This window comes from Rhynchophorus ferrugineus, unplaced genomic scaffold, assembly GCF_030347505.1.
Source record: "Rhynchophorus ferrugineus isolate W39M unplaced genomic scaffold, kcgeb_rfMv2 rfM8, whole genome shotgun sequence".
Lineage (NCBI taxonomy): Eukaryota > Metazoa > Arthropoda > Insecta > Coleoptera > Curculionidae > Rhynchophorus > Rhynchophorus ferrugineus.
The window spans coordinates 20,199,104-20,215,564 of NW_027472587.1; the positions used below are offsets into that span (position 1 = coordinate 20,199,104).

The 16,461-nt window shown below is 36.5% G+C and overlaps 3 protein-coding genes across 7 annotated transcripts; 2 read left to right on the top strand and 1 right to left on the bottom strand.

The window, feature by feature from the left end:
• Nucleotides 1-352: 352 nt before the first annotated feature.
• On the bottom strand, nt 353-3,153 carry CSN1b (COP9 signalosome subunit 1b). 2 transcript variants are annotated; one of them, XM_076412840.1, is made up of 8 exons: nt 3,009-3,153; nt 2,667-2,906; nt 2,411-2,610; nt 2,159-2,358; nt 1,982-2,103; nt 1,799-1,925; nt 834-1,026; nt 353-777 (listed from the first exon to the last, which is right to left on the bottom strand). In XM_076412840.1, exons 1-8 carry the CDS (start codon nt 3,036-3,038, stop codon nt 444-446), a joined length of 1,446 nt encoding a protein of 481 aa, XP_076268955.1. In that variant the 5' UTR covers nt 3,039-3,153; the 3' UTR covers nt 353-443. The 2 variants fall into 2 exon arrangements, with proteins under 2 accessions (XP_076268955.1, XP_076268956.1); XM_076412841.1 differs by having other exon boundaries at nt 2,667-2,952; nt 3,009-3,125.
• Nucleotides 3,154-3,751: 598 nt separating this feature from the next.
• LOC143201653 (F-box/LRR-repeat protein 2) lies at nt 3,752-14,602 on the top strand. Of its 4 annotated transcripts, none has more exons than XM_076412842.1 (10): nt 3,752-3,973; nt 7,616-7,722; nt 8,657-8,872; nt 8,928-9,278; nt 9,336-9,525; nt 11,196-11,314; nt 11,374-11,565; nt 11,617-11,718; nt 12,041-12,253; nt 12,311-14,602. In XM_076412842.1, exons 3-10 carry the CDS (start codon nt 8,846-8,848, stop codon nt 12,416-12,418), a joined length of 1,302 nt encoding a protein of 433 aa, XP_076268957.1. In that variant the 5' UTR covers nt 3,752-3,973; nt 7,616-7,722; nt 8,657-8,845; the 3' UTR covers nt 12,419-14,602. The 4 variants fall into 4 exon arrangements, with proteins under 4 accessions (XP_076268957.1, XP_076268961.1, XP_076268959.1 ...); XM_076412844.1 differs by lacking the exon at nt 3,752-3,973 and adding an exon at nt 4,110-4,323; XM_076412846.1 differs by lacking the exon at nt 7,616-7,722 and having other exon boundaries at nt 3,780-3,973.
• Nucleotides 14,603-15,076: 474 nt separating this feature from the next.
• TfIIEbeta (Transcription factor IIEbeta) lies at nt 15,077-16,420 on the top strand. The gene is made up of 6 exons (XM_076412861.1): nt 15,077-15,264; nt 15,316-15,417; nt 15,474-15,636; nt 15,691-15,891; nt 15,952-16,132; nt 16,188-16,420. The coding sequence occupies exons 1-6, from the start codon at nt 15,203-15,205 to the stop codon at nt 16,352-16,354; spliced, it is 876 nt and encodes a 291-aa protein (XP_076268976.1). The 5' UTR covers nt 15,077-15,202; the 3' UTR covers nt 16,355-16,420.
• Nucleotides 16,421-16,461: the final 41 nt, after the last annotated feature.

The window sequence follows — 16,461 nt, forward strand, 5'->3', positions numbered from 1 at the left end:
TGCGCAAAAACAAATAGTACCAAGTAATAACTAATAAAATCAAAGAAATAAGACGGTATAAATGTATTTATAATTAAACATATATAATGTGGTTATTATTATTGACGGAAAGTTGTATACGTGCGAAAATCCTTTATACTTTAAAATGTGGTTATTTATGGAAAATATATGGTCTATTTCTATTTAAAACACCGACTCCTCGATAAATAGATCTGTTTAAAAGGGTCTTGGCATTTTTACCATAAAAATCTGACAAAATAAAATATGAAATGAGCTCTTGACAAAGAATACATCTTATATTCGACGTTTACTGACTATTATCTTATCAATGTGTCAAAATAAAAACAAAAGATTAACGTTTATCTATTGTTTTATTACCCAATAATGATTCCTTACGTATTTACAAAAACGAACGAAATAAATATATTTCACGGAGCATTCCCTTAGCTCCTGGCGCTCGTAACCGGTTGCATTTGTTGTTGGGCGCCCTCGCCCTGCTCTCGGGGAGGGCTCTGGACCTGGAGGCGGCTCCGTAAGACGGCCGCTCGCAGAACGAGCATCCGAGCCCTCCTACGCTGTTCGCGACCCACTGCGAGTCCCCTCTCGAAAGTCGCGCCCCTTTGGTCGGCGTCCCGCGCGAACAGTACCTTGTTATGGGAGTCGATCCGAGCCTGAATCTGTCCCTCCAGGATGAGTTTCATGAGCTCGTCCTCGAGGGCCGGTACGGTACGGCCGAAAGCCTGCGCCATTCTACGTAAGTCGGCTGATAAGTACGGACTAGAAGAGAAAATAGGTACCCAACAAGTAAAACGCGCCTGAGAGTTTGTTCTTACCTGAAATACTGGACCAGGGCTCTGCTTCGGATCTGGGAGTACAAGGCGGGGACATGGGGGGCCAAGTACAAGTCCAACAAAAGGGAATCCTTCATTTCGTCCAGGAGTTTTAAGCAGGCGGCATACCGCGACTCGTAGAACTTTAAGATGGCGTCGCGGAGCGCTGGTTCCAGTTCCAAGAAGGGCTTGAAACCTATATATACGATTAGAAAGACCAAATCACAAAGAAACGATAAAATACAGATAAATATAGGTTTTTAAACTACAGAATATAACAGCCTTATTATTTTTTCCTGTTATTCCTATTCAAATAATGAGAGGTTAACGAAAATATCGGGAATTATAATGAACTTGTACGTTGACTCCAATGAAAATAAAATAAATTTCATACAAACTTTTGTTTTCGAATTATAAGATAAAAATTTTGAGATATTTTATGTTTTTCAACTTTTTTGCTGAGATTTTTATTCAAATAATGACAGGTTTTTACGTCGAATCAAACGGTAAGTAGAACAAATTTCATACAACCTTTAGTTTTAATAACATAGTATAAAAACTGCATTTTTGTCACATATCTCTCAACTATGAATTCTAAAGCAATTTAACAGAGATTTTCGATTCTTTCGCATCAAAATACGAATATATTTTTTTTTGCAGTTTTGTCGTGATCTGAGAAGTAAAAATGTTGCCACTTTTTCCATATAATCGAAAAATTTAGGAATTTTTTTTTCGATTAATAAGTTTTGGATTAACATTTTGTTTCCATATTGTTGTGAAAATTTTACAATTTAAAATAGACAAAATAAGTTCCGGAAATATATTCTTCAAACATACATACAATTCACAAAAAGCGGCAACGTTGCAAAATTTAATTAATCTGGATTTTGTGCAGGTGCTTATCAGTAACGACAAAGGGTAGTTTCTTATTTTATATTATGCTATAAAATGATACAGAGAAATCTTACCTCCATTGTTCACAACATGTTTCTGTAATTCTGGCCTGTCGAATGTAGCCAAAGCGCACAGTCCCCCATACGTGGCTACGTTACCCGGCGACAAAAGTTCCGGGAAGTCGCAATGGTCAAGGCTAGCCTGGAAACTGTCACGATTAAAACAAAACGTCAACCATCACCAAACGGCAAACCAACCTGCAGGAAATGTTTCGCGGCCTGCTTGTATTTTCTCGTGGCCAGTTCTGCAAGGCCAGCCGCACATCTCAGTTTCGTAAATAAAAGGGGATTACTATCTTTGGCTTGTGTTTCAATGAAGTCTGAAAAACGACAGGGTGTCTGTGATATATATGTGGGGGCACTCTCGATATTTACCTGGAGTCGCTTCGGCTTTAGCTACATAACTCAAGACATGGGACCAGTTTTGCAAATAAACAGACACTTTGATTACGTTAAGACACATGTTGACGACGTGTTTTCCACTGGTACAGTAGTCTCTAGCGCGCGAGTAGCACTTTAAAGCGTTTGAGAGATCACCACAGTCTAAATAATGGTCGCCTAAATCATCATGGCCTCTAAAAACTAACCATTTCACAGAGTTATGTAGAAAAAAATGGAGTTACAAACCTTCGGATGCTTTCCTTGATGGAGTTACTCTTGTAGTTCTTGAGATCATTGTCTAGTTTCTCCAATTTTAAGGCGGATTTCTTTAACCTGGTTTCCACCCACATGTTATCTATTAGGGGAACGTCTTGGGAAGCGGACGGCGCCGCAACGTCCGGGACATTCAAATTTGATGTTAATTCGCTTAACCTCTGATGTAGCACCTAATCGAATGCAATCATTCAAAAATAACTCTTATATTACAAACCGGTCTACCTACTTGATATAAATTAACATTGTAAGTTGTCATAACATAGGAGATAGCTATTTTCAGGGCTTCCAGTCGCAATGAAGGACAATGATCAACGACATATATTAGCCGGTATAATTTGGCCAGACTTGTGTAACTGTTAGCGTAGGCCTCTAGGTCCAAAGTGGGGTTTTCCACCATGTAAAATGGTTCTTCGTTGTTGTCATTGTCCTCGGGTGGTGCATCGACCTGCATAGGTTCTACGGCATTCTGTAAAAATCGCATATTTACTCGGGCGAACCTATCGAAACGGGACCTTATGACATTTGACAATTAATTTTTTACTGGACCAGAACAGAAAAATACACTCACCTGCGCCATAGCCATAAATTGTAAAGGCATTTTTTTCGAAGGACCTATTTTTGTGGTGTTTTTTATTTACCACTACAACCCGCTTAGATTATTTATAACATGGCACTAGGAATTATTATTTTATCGAACATATGTGTCAAATTTTATGTTGTCAACACTGACAAGTTAGCGTTGTTGCCAAAATACCACGTCGAAGAAGAAATATAAATATTGAAATGTTAATTTTTAAATTTTAAATAAATAAACAAATACTCAAGTATTATTCATAATATTTGCTGTTTGAATAAAACGCATATTGTTATTATATTTACATAGAATATTATTGTATACCAGAGCGAAATAGCGTTATTATTTCTTCATTAGTTATATGCTTGATAATGTTACTAAAAATTAATCACAAATAAAAAATTGTTTCAATAATCTCGCCATGTGGGATTTATTGACGGGTTTATATGGCAATATCGCAAGCTGAGGTCGACGATCAGTAACTGCGTCTGAGTCTGAGAAAAAAGAACGATTCCACAAAATGTTCTAGGAAACAACCTGTCGTGTCTCGCGAGAGTACATGACCCCAGAACCGTAGATAATCAAATCGTTATATCACCGCCCCTGGGCTGTATATCGAATCGATTTTTAAAAATTATTTTCTCTGTTTGCTATAAGATAGTCTGGTAAAAGCCTATTTTTATCGGGTGAGACTTCGGGGACTTGTTGAATCGCGCTCGGAAAAAACGTAACAAGCGGCAACCTGCGTTGTTATTCTCCGGTAGACCATTCGTCGCATCCATAAACAAAGAGTCCGGTGCGATCCAAGGACATTCACCGACAGTTCGCTTGTCAGATCGTTTTGGTGTGGGCGAAGTGAGAGGGGACCCGACGAGAAACTGGAAAGGAAATTCTCGGATATCCTCGCCCGTTTCCAGTCCAGGACAGTGATGATCTTTGTCGGCAAGGACCTGTTCGAGGTAAGACCCGTACGCCAGCGCCCGCGGTCGTTTGTTTTGACGCTTTGCGACAGTCTTTTGTCCGGAACAGCTGATCGTCGTTTGCCATCTCTCGATTCCGTTAACGATTGTTTGTGAGCGTGTTTTTCGTTGACAGCGGAGCCCGCTGGATTTTCCTGACCGTCCCGACGGCACCGAACCAATTCGTCGTCAATCCTTTGTCCTATGCGTCCGTTCTAAAGATGTCCGGCGGTTCCGTTTGGCTGCTGCCATAAAGTTAAATATATACACGCGCTGATCCCCCAGGCCCGTTACATTTTTCGCGTTGGCAGTGGTAGAATCGTGTCCAGGCGTCGAGGAATTCGGATACGGTGAGTTCATCTGCGATTTCTTCCTCTAGCTTTAATTGTCCCGATCCAGAACATGATATATCACGTCTTATGCGACGTCATAGGACGCTTGTTTGTTTTGAAATTGCTCGTATCAATTTTTCGAGATGTTGTTGCGTCGAATAATATAATCCCAAGATAAGAGATAATATAATCCCGTCGTCATTATTGTTTGTATCTGTGTGTTTGTTTTCATTGAGTTGTTTATTTATTTCCTTGATGCATAAGGTAAACTTAAATCCCCCCGTGTGGCACACCCCCTTCCTGTCGTCACAAACGTTGATTAACATTGTGTTTGTGTTTTGTTTTTCTTCGGTGAAAATGTGTTCCAAGTTTTATTCAACTTTTCGTCAACATTTTTAATGTAATTGCCGATACTCTCAACTATCCCACCAAAAAGAATCAAAAAAACGTGTTCCGGTGCCCGAGGTGGTACCTTTTATTCAGTTTCTAAATAAGGTTTACTCGGTTCGAGCAGGTAGCATCCCTTTTGTGTCGTTTTCAGATCGAACACGTGGTTTTTAAACCATTATTTAACAGATTTAACAATTTCACAATATTTAACAGAACATTATTAAAAAGAAACGTTAATTACTTTGTAAAATGTAAAATTAATTACTGGTGTAAAATGATAGCAAGACGTGAAAAACACCTTTGTTTGGATCGCAGTTCACCACAGTCAGTAGTCGTTTTGGATTGTGGTTTATACAGATTCCCTATTGCTTTTGATTATAAAACTAAAACAATTATCTATATTTTATGGTTTTTTTTTCAGATTGTTGTTACATTATTGAATACATTCATTGTCTCGTATTTCTATTTACCAACGAGAGCGCTCCTCAAACTTTTGACATGAAACTATATGTTAACTAAAACTATATGTTAGATTAAAATAATGTATTATGTGTAAATATTTATGTATATATGTGAAATATCTATCAACCGTTTAAAATTTCAAGAATTTGTTATTTTTTGCTACCCACTTGTTTCGTCTTAAATAATATTTACATTATTGCTTATTTTTCTCTTATCTATGTACTTTATTATTTTACAAAAGATTTCTTTATTTATAGTCTATTAAAAATATTTTGTACATACGTCGCCCAAAATTGCGACGTCAAAACGTCGAAATGCTGCCACATCAACTGTGAGTTTTAGTTCAATTTAGCTTTGATATATAACAAAATTCTAATCCAAATAATTTTTTTTATCAAATATAATTTATTTCAACATTATAGTACATCTAAAAACTACAGTTAATTTTACAGCCACAATATTTTATAGGTTAGAGTTATAACTTCTTTTCACTATTGCTTTCAAGAATTTTGCATACGTCTGACAACCCGACGATTTTGACAGGTTCATTTGTTTACGCGTTCGAACTAATCAGACAGCGTTGTGTATCTTTTTAACTAGAATAATATGAGAAGGAAAATACTGTCTGATTTTGAAACGATTTTACAAATTGCGGCCGGCAATGCGTTATCATCTTGATGACGCATGTACAAAAAATCTTTAAATAGGCTATATGTTCTTTTGTAACTTATAGTACTTTTGTACTTATTGTTTGACAAGGGTTAGGTATAAGAATTGAAATTTTCAGATAATTTAGACATACCAGTACTTTGTGGCGTTAGCTTGTAAAATATTAAAATACTGTTTGGACAATAAAGTGGCACTCACCGGCAAATTAAAAGCACGCCGTCTGAAATATTCTCTGAACGCTTTATAGTCTATTCAAAGTTTTTTAGTAATGTATCATGGATATTTGTGACGTCCAAATATTGCAATGTTGCCGAATTAACCCTGAGTTTTAGTTCAGTTTGGCTTTGACATACAAAAAATTCTAATCTAAATAAAATAATTGAACAAAAATATTATGAAATATAATTTATTTTAACATTATAGTAAATCTAATACACAGCTATAACAGTTTGTGAGATTTGTTTTATTTACATTTAACTCTTTTTCGCGTTTTTGATGGAATATCCTTCTCGACCAGCAATGTAGCTGCAATTAATTATTAATAAATATAATGATCAACAAAACCTAATCGAATGCTATTGTAACTTTTACCTCTTAAGTTTCATCAAGATACACAAATTCAAATAGTTTATCTTCTTTGGTATTATTTTATGCCTTTAAAAATTTAATTATATTTAAGGTAATGCCTGGAAGTTATATTAAACCTCTCCGATGGTTATCTTTATACCATTTAAACCCTATGCCCTGTAAGAGTTTATAAAAGGATGTCTTACATCCTTCAAAAAGCTGCATGCCCCTAATTCTTTTATGTATACTTTTCAGACAGACAATTTTCTCTAAAATAATTTTATTAAATTACGTTTATATCCATAAAATAGTTTGTGTACTTACTGTTCTTATAGATTTCGTATATTTGGTTTCGAATAGAGTCAATATCAAGATGGTCAAGATTCGTCACCCACATTGTATGTAGACGGGTTTTCTTGGGTGAATCTAACTTATTATTCTTCATTTTGTAAGCGATGTTATTGAGAGTACTCACAGTAATATTTAGCCCGGCAGCAACCCGCCAAAAACATTTTCAATAAAATTGTAGGGACTTATATTATTTAATATCATCAATAATTACTTTCTAAGAAATTTACTAGCAAAAGGAGGCCTCCATTATCTCGTTCCTTTTCGAAATAACCTATTAAAGCCGCAATCAATTTGTGACCCTGAATATCTATTGTTTTCAGCATTTTCAAACAAAGCAATATGATATATTACGTAGCGACTTAAATTATCAAAATAATCAAAGGGCTAAAATAATATTTGCCGGTTTATAACTATTAGTAATTATAACTAATATTTTGAATAATTTAGCGTACATCTGACAACCAGATGGCCACCGGCTATCAGATGTATAAAAAATTCTTGAAAGATAAGAGATTTTAACTCTTACCTATAAATTATCGTGGCTGTATAATTTACTGTAGTTTTTAGATTTACTATAATGTCAAAACAAATTATATTTCATAATATTTTTGTTTTATTAGCAATTATTTTATTTAGATTAGAATTTTGTTGTATGTCAAATCCAAACTGAACTAAAATTCAGAGTTAATTCGGCAACATTGCAATATTTCGACGTCACAAATATCCATGATGCATTACTAAAAAACTCTGAATAGAGTATAGGTAGTTTGTAGGCTGGTTATCTTCACTTTTGTCTTGGCCCGCTCCGCCTTAGCTAGCCAACTGGATCTTTTTTGTTTTCTGTTATTGCATCACCATTGTATTTTTTTAGGCCAGGATCTGACCGGATTGGGATCGCTCGAAAAAACCCGTAATTTTTCTTTGTTATATATAAAAAGGGAACGGGCAGCGAAGGGGTACCAAGGGGGCCGAACAAACGTATGTATAGACGCAGAGGGTGCTGTGAGTGCACATAGTTTAAAGATCTGTATAAAACATGCTTGTATAGAATAATATTTACGTATTGCCGCCTAATTTCTTTCTTTAATGTCAGCACCGCTTCATTTTCATCATGACATTTTACATCGTTGACATTATCGACAACCCATCATAACCTCATATCTTCTTTCATAACCTACAATACATCGACTTTTGTTATTGGCAGAGCAGAAACCTCGATTTTTTTTCGAATAACTTTAGAAAATAGGTACTATCTTTTTTGTATGCAAATAAATTCGTTTTGTATTAGTTATGGAATAAAGCACGCCTCGTAATTTATACGCACTTGTGTATATGTGCATAAATTTGTCATGTCCGTAACCACAATTATTCTAAATCACTTCCTTTATTCCCAGAAACTTCCTAACGTCATTTTTTTACATCTAAGATGTAACTGTATATAACCTTAATTCTTCTTTTCTTTATAACAGTTCTAACAATCTTCACAAATTTGACATTTCGGTAGGTTTAACCTCACTTATTTGACATCTACTTAAACAAATGTGTTACCTGGTATTTATCTCGTTAAACGAAATGTCCATGTTCAGATCGACGGAGATATTTCGATTTGGATCGTTGACGTCGAACACAGTGTTGCCATATCAGCAAGGGAATTAATTTCGGTTTTAAGCACTATAATAACAAGTTGGATTGACTATCGAGATTACACTCGGCATACTGGCTATTCCCATTCGGTTATATCGATCGAAATATATCGATTTTGGCTTAACATTAGTTTATACACATCTCACGTAATTCTCTATTCAGGTTGTTGTCACCGGAGTGCTTTAACAATCATTTTAACTCTGATAAATCGCAAGAACATAGGGTGGTGGTCATGGTTCGCTTTAAATTCGTTTTTCTTCTCGTCTAGTACCAGGATGTGTCATCTGGTTCCGAGCGGACCCATCATATAGATGGTAGGACAATTTGGTGGCGCCATCATAACGACATCGGACGCCCACCCAATCGTCTTCATTCCCAACAGACCCAGACCGGATACATTCCGCGTTCCGGACAACAGTGCTGCCTTTATCTGAACCAGTTGGACGCACCAGCTAGAATGGCGGTCGAAGTAGCTAAGTACCAGGTAAAACTCCCAGCCGCTGCGGCCAGTCGACGCTCATTCTCCGTTTTCCAACCAGATCAACCGCGTGTTCAACGAGGAAGAGGCGCCTATCAACAAAAAACTCCCCAAGGAGCTGTTGTTGAGGATCTTCTCGTACTTGGACGTGGTGTCTCTGTGCCGATGCGCGCAGGTGTCGAAAATGTGGAACATCCTGGCCCTGGACGGGTCCAATTGGCAGAAAATCGACCTGTTCGAATTCCAGACCGACGTGGAGGGTCCCATCATCGAGAACATCTCGCGACGCTGCGGCGGGTTTCTCCGGAAACTCTCGTTGAAAGGATGCCAGTCGATAGTGGACGGCTCGATGAAGACCCTGGCTCAATTATGCTCGAACATCGAAGATCTCAACTTGATCGGTTGCAACAAGGTATCCGAGGATCGAAATCGGGCGGTTTAACTAGCGGATTCACGACGTTCTTTGCAGATAACCGACTCGACTTGCAACGCCCTCTCGAAACACTGCTCGAAGCTGCAGAGACTCCAGCTGGACAGTTGCGTAGCCATCACGGACCACTCTCTGAAGGCCCTGAGCGACGGCTGCCCGAACCTGACCCATATCAACGTCAGCTGGTGTAGTAACATCACAGAGAACGGCGTCGAGGCATTGGCAAGAGGTGAGAAGTGTGCTGGGATGTAAGTCATGTATTTCTCTTATATAGCGTTTTTTTTTTTCAATCGGAATTACTTGAAGAATAGGCATGATAACAGTGACAAAAAATCATTTATCTTTAAATTACAACTATGGTTACTGAGACTTTAATAAGAATAAATGCATAACATTTGAAAAATCGTCATTTCCGCATTACCCTGACAATTTTAATCAACATTGACGTGGTTGTATTTTATTTGAGTTGATTATTTATCTTATATTTTATGGTTATAAAACAAATTGGAAGAGAGATTTATCAAGACAACTAACACATATTTGATAGCATTCTTTCAAAAAAGTTTAAATTATATACATACATTTCATGATTGATCTTAGAAATGTCTCCAGTTATTGAACCACGTTACATTTAAATATTTGGTTAAATAAAATGCATCAATTTTAATTTTGAAGCTTTTAATAATGGTCTTATACATTTACACATCTAAAAACAATACTGCAACAAATGTTTTACAGAATTTTGTACTTCAGCATACTTATAAAACTAGACAAATCACATGGTATTAAATATAACTTCCCATATTGTTGGATAATTAAAACAAAGCATAGAGTGATCGCTCATATTCCTAATAAACAAAACAAATGAAACTTAACATCGAATTTTATCAATATTATTATTGTTAATTAATGTTGTAACGTTACACATTACGAAAGTATTAAGAGTAGAGCTATACAGAAATAAATTACTTAAATTAAAATAATGTATAAAAAATAAAAACCGTCTAGTACGACCAAAACAACTATATGTCAAAGGAAATCAATTGTTTTTGCGGAAATGTCATTTATTTCCATTGAAGTAAATACGTAGAGTTGTAATTTTTCAAAATTAGTCATCACGCCTATTAATATAAACCATATAGGAGAGTTACAATTATTGAGAATAGCACATTATATATATACATGTACATGACTTGGTGCACATTAAATTAAATATTTACCGATCTAAATATAATCGCACTTATAATGAGATATTCAGGTCTTCTGTGTTGTTGGCATTGGAGAATTTTGGGTTTCAATAGGGCCACAGGCGCGAATAAATGCAACAACTCTAGCCCCCAATATTTGAATTAGAAACAAAATCAAATTTGCATGATCGAGCATCTTGTGTACTCGCCAGACTTGGCGCTGTGTGATTTCTGTCTATTCTTCGGACTCGAAAACGTTAGATTCAAAACAACCGAAACAAATAAACTGTTACTGTCGTTGCTATTTCCAATAATTGTATCTTGAACATATTGTTAAAGGAAAAAGTAAACCACGTTTTTATGGTTTCGAGTTTCTTATTCACTATTGCAGTATAGTTATAGAGGAAAGTATAACCAGAAAAACTGGCGAAGGCAAAAATCTGGACAGTATGAACATATTCAACGCTTTCACACTTTTAACTAGATGACATTTGGTTACTCGTTATCTAGATGTTTTATTCGGTCATCTAGTAAACAGTGACTAGGGATGGCAAGCATACTTGATCAAAATCTTGTAAATATGTAATTTTTAACATTAATATCCAAAATATTTGTTATCGTGTAAAATAATTATTTCTAAAACTATTGAATTGTGGAAAAACGTGGCTTACATTTTCACTTTCTTATCAATAACATGTTACCGTTGTTTTAGGATGTCCCAAATTGAAGAGCTTTCATAGTAAGGGTTGTAAACAGGTCACCTCCAGGGCGGTCATTTGTCTCGCTCGTTACTGTAACAATCTGGAAGTAGTCAATTTACAACAATGCAGCGTAAGTTCTCTGGCATTTCATTTTAACCGAAACTAAAGAATCTCCATTCGAATTTGAAGAATATACGAGACGAAGCGGTCCAGGTCCTGGCGGATAAGTGTCCAAAACTACACTACCTGTGTCTTTCCGGCTGTCCAGCTCTGACTGACGCCTCGCTGATAGCTCTGGCTCAACAGTGCACCATGTTATCGACCCTGGAAGTGGCAGGATGTTCCCAATTTACCGATGCGGGTTTCCAGGCTTTAGCGAGGGTTCGTAGCCATGTTTTACCGACAATATTTAGCTTACCCGATCAATTTCAGAGCTGTAGAGACTTGGAGAAGATGGATTTGGACGAGTGCGTCCTGATAACGGACTCAACATTGATTCATCTGGCTATGGGTTGTCCACGGATAGAATATCTAGTGAGTTGAGTGCGAATCCGCGATGCTGATAAGATCATAAAGTCTTTTTAGCTGGTTTGTCCGAAATGGCACGTGCGCGCTTAATTCTAGTTCAAATTATTTTGGCGGTTTCTTTTCTAGACCATAAGAGGCCAAATACCATAGAAAAAAGTATAACATATATCCATTTATTTATTATTAAATTAATATAACTTGAAACACGTTTTTCTCATAACTACTTGTCAAGTTCTACGGAGCCTCTGTCCCAGCTTGCCAGCTGGCGAGACTATATGATTTTATTTAAGTGTCCGGATGATCTTTCATGTCGTTTTCTTTGTTTAAGACCTTGTCTCACTGTGAGCTCATCACGGATGAAGGTATCAGACATCTATCCATGTCACCTTGCGCCGCTGAGAACCTGACCGTCTTGGAACTAGATAATTGCCCCTTGGTGACCGACGCTTCCTTGGAGCACCTAACCTCGTGTCACAACTTGCAGAGGGTTGAGCTGTACGATTGCCAGCTCATCACCAGAGTGGGTATAAGAAGGCTGAGGGTGAGTGAGGGACGATTAGGGCTGTGTCGAGACATTATAGTGTTCTCTTTTCTACAGAACCACTTACCCAACATAAAGGTGCACGCGTACTTCGCCCCAGTAACGCCACCACCAACTGGGGGCACTTCCCGTCAGAGGTACTGTCGCTGTTGCGTGATCCTTTGAGAGCGTCGCCCCTCCGGTGGTTCCCCTTCACCCAGTTAGTCGTACCGAAGCAGCAGCTATCTCACAGCCAAGTGTTCACACCGACGTACAGTCTTATTAGGTAGTACTGCTTTGTTGTTCGTCGGGAATCGTTGTCCGACTCCCGACCCGTTTTTATACCGCAATAGGGGGCCACCACGCAGGGGCGATTTTTGGTAAATCACGTCGTAAGTATTTCAGTTCCGGGAGAAAACGACACCGACCGCGTTAAAAGCACAAACATCTACTGCCGTCTGTTGGTGTGTTTTTCTGTAGTCCTTGCCAAAGATGATTTGGCCTTTAACAGGAACCCGGGGTGCCAACAGTGCCCGTTCACCGGGCCAGTGTCCGTTGGAAATAACAAGAATCTCGAGCGGGGTGAATCGTTCGATGCGTAACATACTCAAAATATGCAAAAATACTCAACGAGTCAACTTTTTTTTTCGAAATTTTAAGGAATATACTTTTAGTATTTTAATTCTCGTCTGTCATATACGGAACGTTTGAACTAAACATTCCCTGACAATTTACATACCCTCTTGGGCGGATCGATTTTCTTTAAGGGGTTGTCGGGTCGGATGTCATTTTATTCGTAATTTTAAGGGATATAATAGAACCACTTTTAATACTTTATGAAATTTCTATTGGGACCTTGAAAATGTATCTTCCTAGTGGACGGAATTCCAGATTGAAATATTCATATCCTTCTCATTTCCACTGTTAATAAAGCGCTCTCCAAAAAGCTTGCAAGTCTCATTGCGCCGCTTGTCACGTCATGTCTATCTAAGTCAACCATGAGCATCAAACTCATTCATTCATACCATTAATAAGGCCTTCCAAATTTTATAGGTTATGTCGGGTTTCCCATCGCAGCAATACACCAATAAAAAACTATTTGTGAATTAAGTGGGCCTAGATCGCCACATTTACTTTTTTGTTTTATTTGTACTAAAGAAGTGCTTTTATTTTAAAGGTTTGAAGTTTTAAATTATTATTTTTTGAATCGTTTGTCGAACAAGAAAATATCACTTGCGTAGGTTTAAGGTAAAAGATTAGAGGAGGTTAGTCTAAGGAATGTACCTAACTTCCTCAATCTTTTAATTCCCCGGAAACTAGATGTAAAAAACACTTTTAAAACTCATATAACTTCACAATCAGGTTTTCTTTGAAACAAACGATTAACACGGGTAGATAGGGACGACTCGTTCTAAAAAAAGTAAAATCAATCGAACGTTTTACCCCGCTGGATACAAATGCATTCATACCACCCTCAATATTATTTATTGGAATTATTAGTCACCATTCCAAACTATTATTTGGGACTATTTAACACATATACGTATATACTTTCAATTGTTTTCTATACTCAAATATATAATCGATTTGAGCTGTAATATACTTAGAGCGTTAACAATTACGACATACATATTCAAATATTGAAGCCCAGAGTAATCCGTATAGTGACCTATGTATAACGCGATATATAAATAAATATATATAAAAATACTTTTGCACTTTTAACACAATTTAAAGTAAACATTTTTACGTAATGCGTTTTTGATCGTGACCTTCTCAGTCTTGAGGTATCAGATCTGCGAAATAGTTCTGTATTAAACAATATATTATATACTTAGGTAGAGTTCTTTTCGATCCTTCTCAATCTATCAGGTGAGCTGAGGACGTGTGCATTTTTGTTTTCGGGAGGTGCCGGGACCGTTCGGCAAGCTCCGTACCATTTATCGTTTACGTGAGGCGGTTTTCATTTGTTCGGTGGTGTATGTCTCAAAATGACTGTGATAAAAAAAAGTCAAAGAAAGTCGGGAAGTAATTTCTGTTTTCAGTTCCAGATTTTAGACTTACTATATTAGAGGTTTAAAAATAAAAACGAGGGCAGCTTGATAGGGTATTTAATGGTTTTGTTAAATTAGTAATTTTAAAGTTGTTTCTTTGTATTTGGTTCTCCTGTTATGTTTTGGGCGTATATTATTATCCGTCAGGTACGATTTAATAAGAACAAATGTTATTAAAAGAATGTAAACTTATAGTAGTTTTAAAAATACAATAATTGTCTATATTTAAGCCATGTAACACCCTACGTGTATATATTTTTGTAGTCAATTTTTTAGGTTATTTTATATTTTCATAATAAATTAAGTTTCTTTTTAACGACGTCTTTTATTATCAACTATTTTACCCTGTTTATGTGGCTGTCAAATTGGAACGTTTGAACTAAGTGTATGTCAAATGTCATCTTAGTTTCTATCACTTTGTCTTCGTGGTGCAGTCACAGAATAGACAGAACCAGAAGAGAATTTTATTATAAAACCTCCCTTTCTACTTTATATATTTTTATAGGTTTTTAATTGGACACCAGGAATCTTGAGATCCTGGAATAACTCCTATTATGATTTTAGATTATTCCTTACAATTAAAAAAAAATAGATATAACCTGTCAAAATTTCAAATGGAAAGAAAGAAATCTGTACTTTATTTCACAACGTCTTTTATTGTCAACTACTACTTTTATTATGTTAAATTTCCAATAATCCATTTTTTATCACAATATGTTTTATTAATGTTTTTATTCTGAGCTGTAAAATATCGATCATTTGAACTGATGATGGGTTTGTCCACAAAACATTGTGAATTCCCCATATTTTCTGATTGGTCAAGAATGGTTGGAGCTTGCATAACCTAATTTTCGAATTGTCAGTTGTGTTTATATATTTAAGATTCTGAAGTTGTTCTACATTTATATCCACAAAAATGGATCCCGCTTTGTTAAAAGAACGGGAACTGTTCAAGAAAAGAGCATTGGTTACACCGACGTGAGTTTTTTAAAATAACTAAGTTTATTCGCCTAAAATAATAATTTTTAGTGTTGAAAAGAAAAAAACCGAGTCCAAATCAGAGCCAGCTCGCGATGACAGGAAAAGATCTAAACCCACGACAAATTCGGCCCCAAAGTTGGATATAAATTCGTAAATAAGCCATATCTTTGTTAAAGCCCTAAAAACTAATCTATCATACACCGTAGATATAAAACTGCAACGGGCAGCACCCAGTATAGGTTTGGTGTTTTGGCCAAGATCGTAAAACATATGAAACAGAGGCACCAGGAAGGGGAATCGTATCCGTTAACTTTAGAAGAGATTTTGGATGAAACCAAGCAACTTGATGTTGGAAATAAAGTTAAACAAGTTAGTTTTTGATTTTTTTTAAATGGATTTTTCTTAATGATCAGGTATTTTCAGTGGTTACAAACAGAAGCTCTAGCAAATAACCATAAAATAGAGGTGACTCCTGATGGCAAGTACCTGTTCAAAGCGACATATAAGTTGAAAGACCGAAAGAGTTTATTAAAATTACTTAAACAGCAAGATTTGAAAGGGTTGGGAGGTATTTTGTTAGAAGATGTGGAGGAATCTTTACCACACTGTGAAAAAGCACTCAAAGTTAGTAGACAATTTAGGGTTTTAGATGTTTTCTATATTAAAATTTTGATTTTTTTTAAGATACTGAGCAATCAAAATGAGGTAATCTTCATCACCCGCCCCATAGACAAAAAAAAGGTTTTATTTTATAACGATAGAACAGCTCAGATGCCTATTGATGAAGAGTTTCAGAAACTGTGGAGGTCTGTTGCAGTGGATGCGATGGACGATCAGAAAATCGAGGAATACTTAGATAAACAAGGTAGATAGTGGGATGGGGGTTGAGACAGTGTGAAGTTTACATCATTAATTTTAAGGTATCAGATCAATGCAGGATCACGGACCCAAGAAGCCAGTTGCTATTAAAAGGAAGAAGGCAGGGCAGAGGAAGAAGGTATTCAAGAAGCCCAGAGACAATGAACATCTGGCTGATGTCCTGGAGACTTACGAGGACAACACTCTGACTCAGAAAAATAACATATAATCTGTGATATTTCCTTTTTAGTGAATTACCCATATTTTTTTGATATATAATAAATTATATTGTGTATTTGTGCTTTTTTTTGACTACAACCGTGATAAGAGTTACGA

Excerpts from the sequence above, each read along its gene's own strand:
- LOC143201653 (XM_076412846.1), top strand. The coding sequence starts at position 3,944 with ATGATCTTTGTCGGCAAGGACCTGTTCGAG. Across the intron at positions 11,566-11,616 it reads GTTTCCAGGCTTTAGCGAGG|AGCTGTAGAGACTTGGAGAA; the intron begins GTTCGTAGCCAT and ends GATCAATTTCAG. Across the intron at positions 12,254-12,310 it reads TGGGTATAAGAAGGCTGAGG|AACCACTTACCCAACATAAA; the intron begins GTGAGTGAGGGA and ends TCTTTTCTACAG.
- TfIIEbeta (XM_076412861.1), top strand. The coding sequence starts at position 15,203 with ATGGATCCCGCTTTGTTAAAAGAACGGGAACTGTTCAAGAAAAGAGCA. Across the intron at positions 15,418-15,473 it reads CCAAAGTTGGATATAAATTC|ATATAAAACTGCAACGGGCA; the intron begins GTAAATAAGCCA and ends CATACACCGTAG. Across the intron at positions 15,637-15,690 it reads TTGGAAATAAAGTTAAACAA|TGGTTACAAACAGAAGCTCT; the intron begins GTTAGTTTTTGA and ends AGGTATTTTCAG.
- CSN1b (XM_076412840.1), bottom strand. The coding sequence starts at position 3,038 with ATGCCTTTACAATTTATGGCTATGGCGCAG. Across the intron at positions 2,104-2,158 it reads TAAAGCCGAAGCGACTCCAG|ACTTCATTGAAACACAAGCC; the intron begins GTAAATATCGAG and ends GTCGTTTTTCAG. Across the intron at positions 1,027-1,798 it reads ACATGTTGTGAACAATGGAG|GTTTCAAGCCCTTCTTGGAA; the intron begins GTAAGATTTCTC and ends TCGTATATATAG.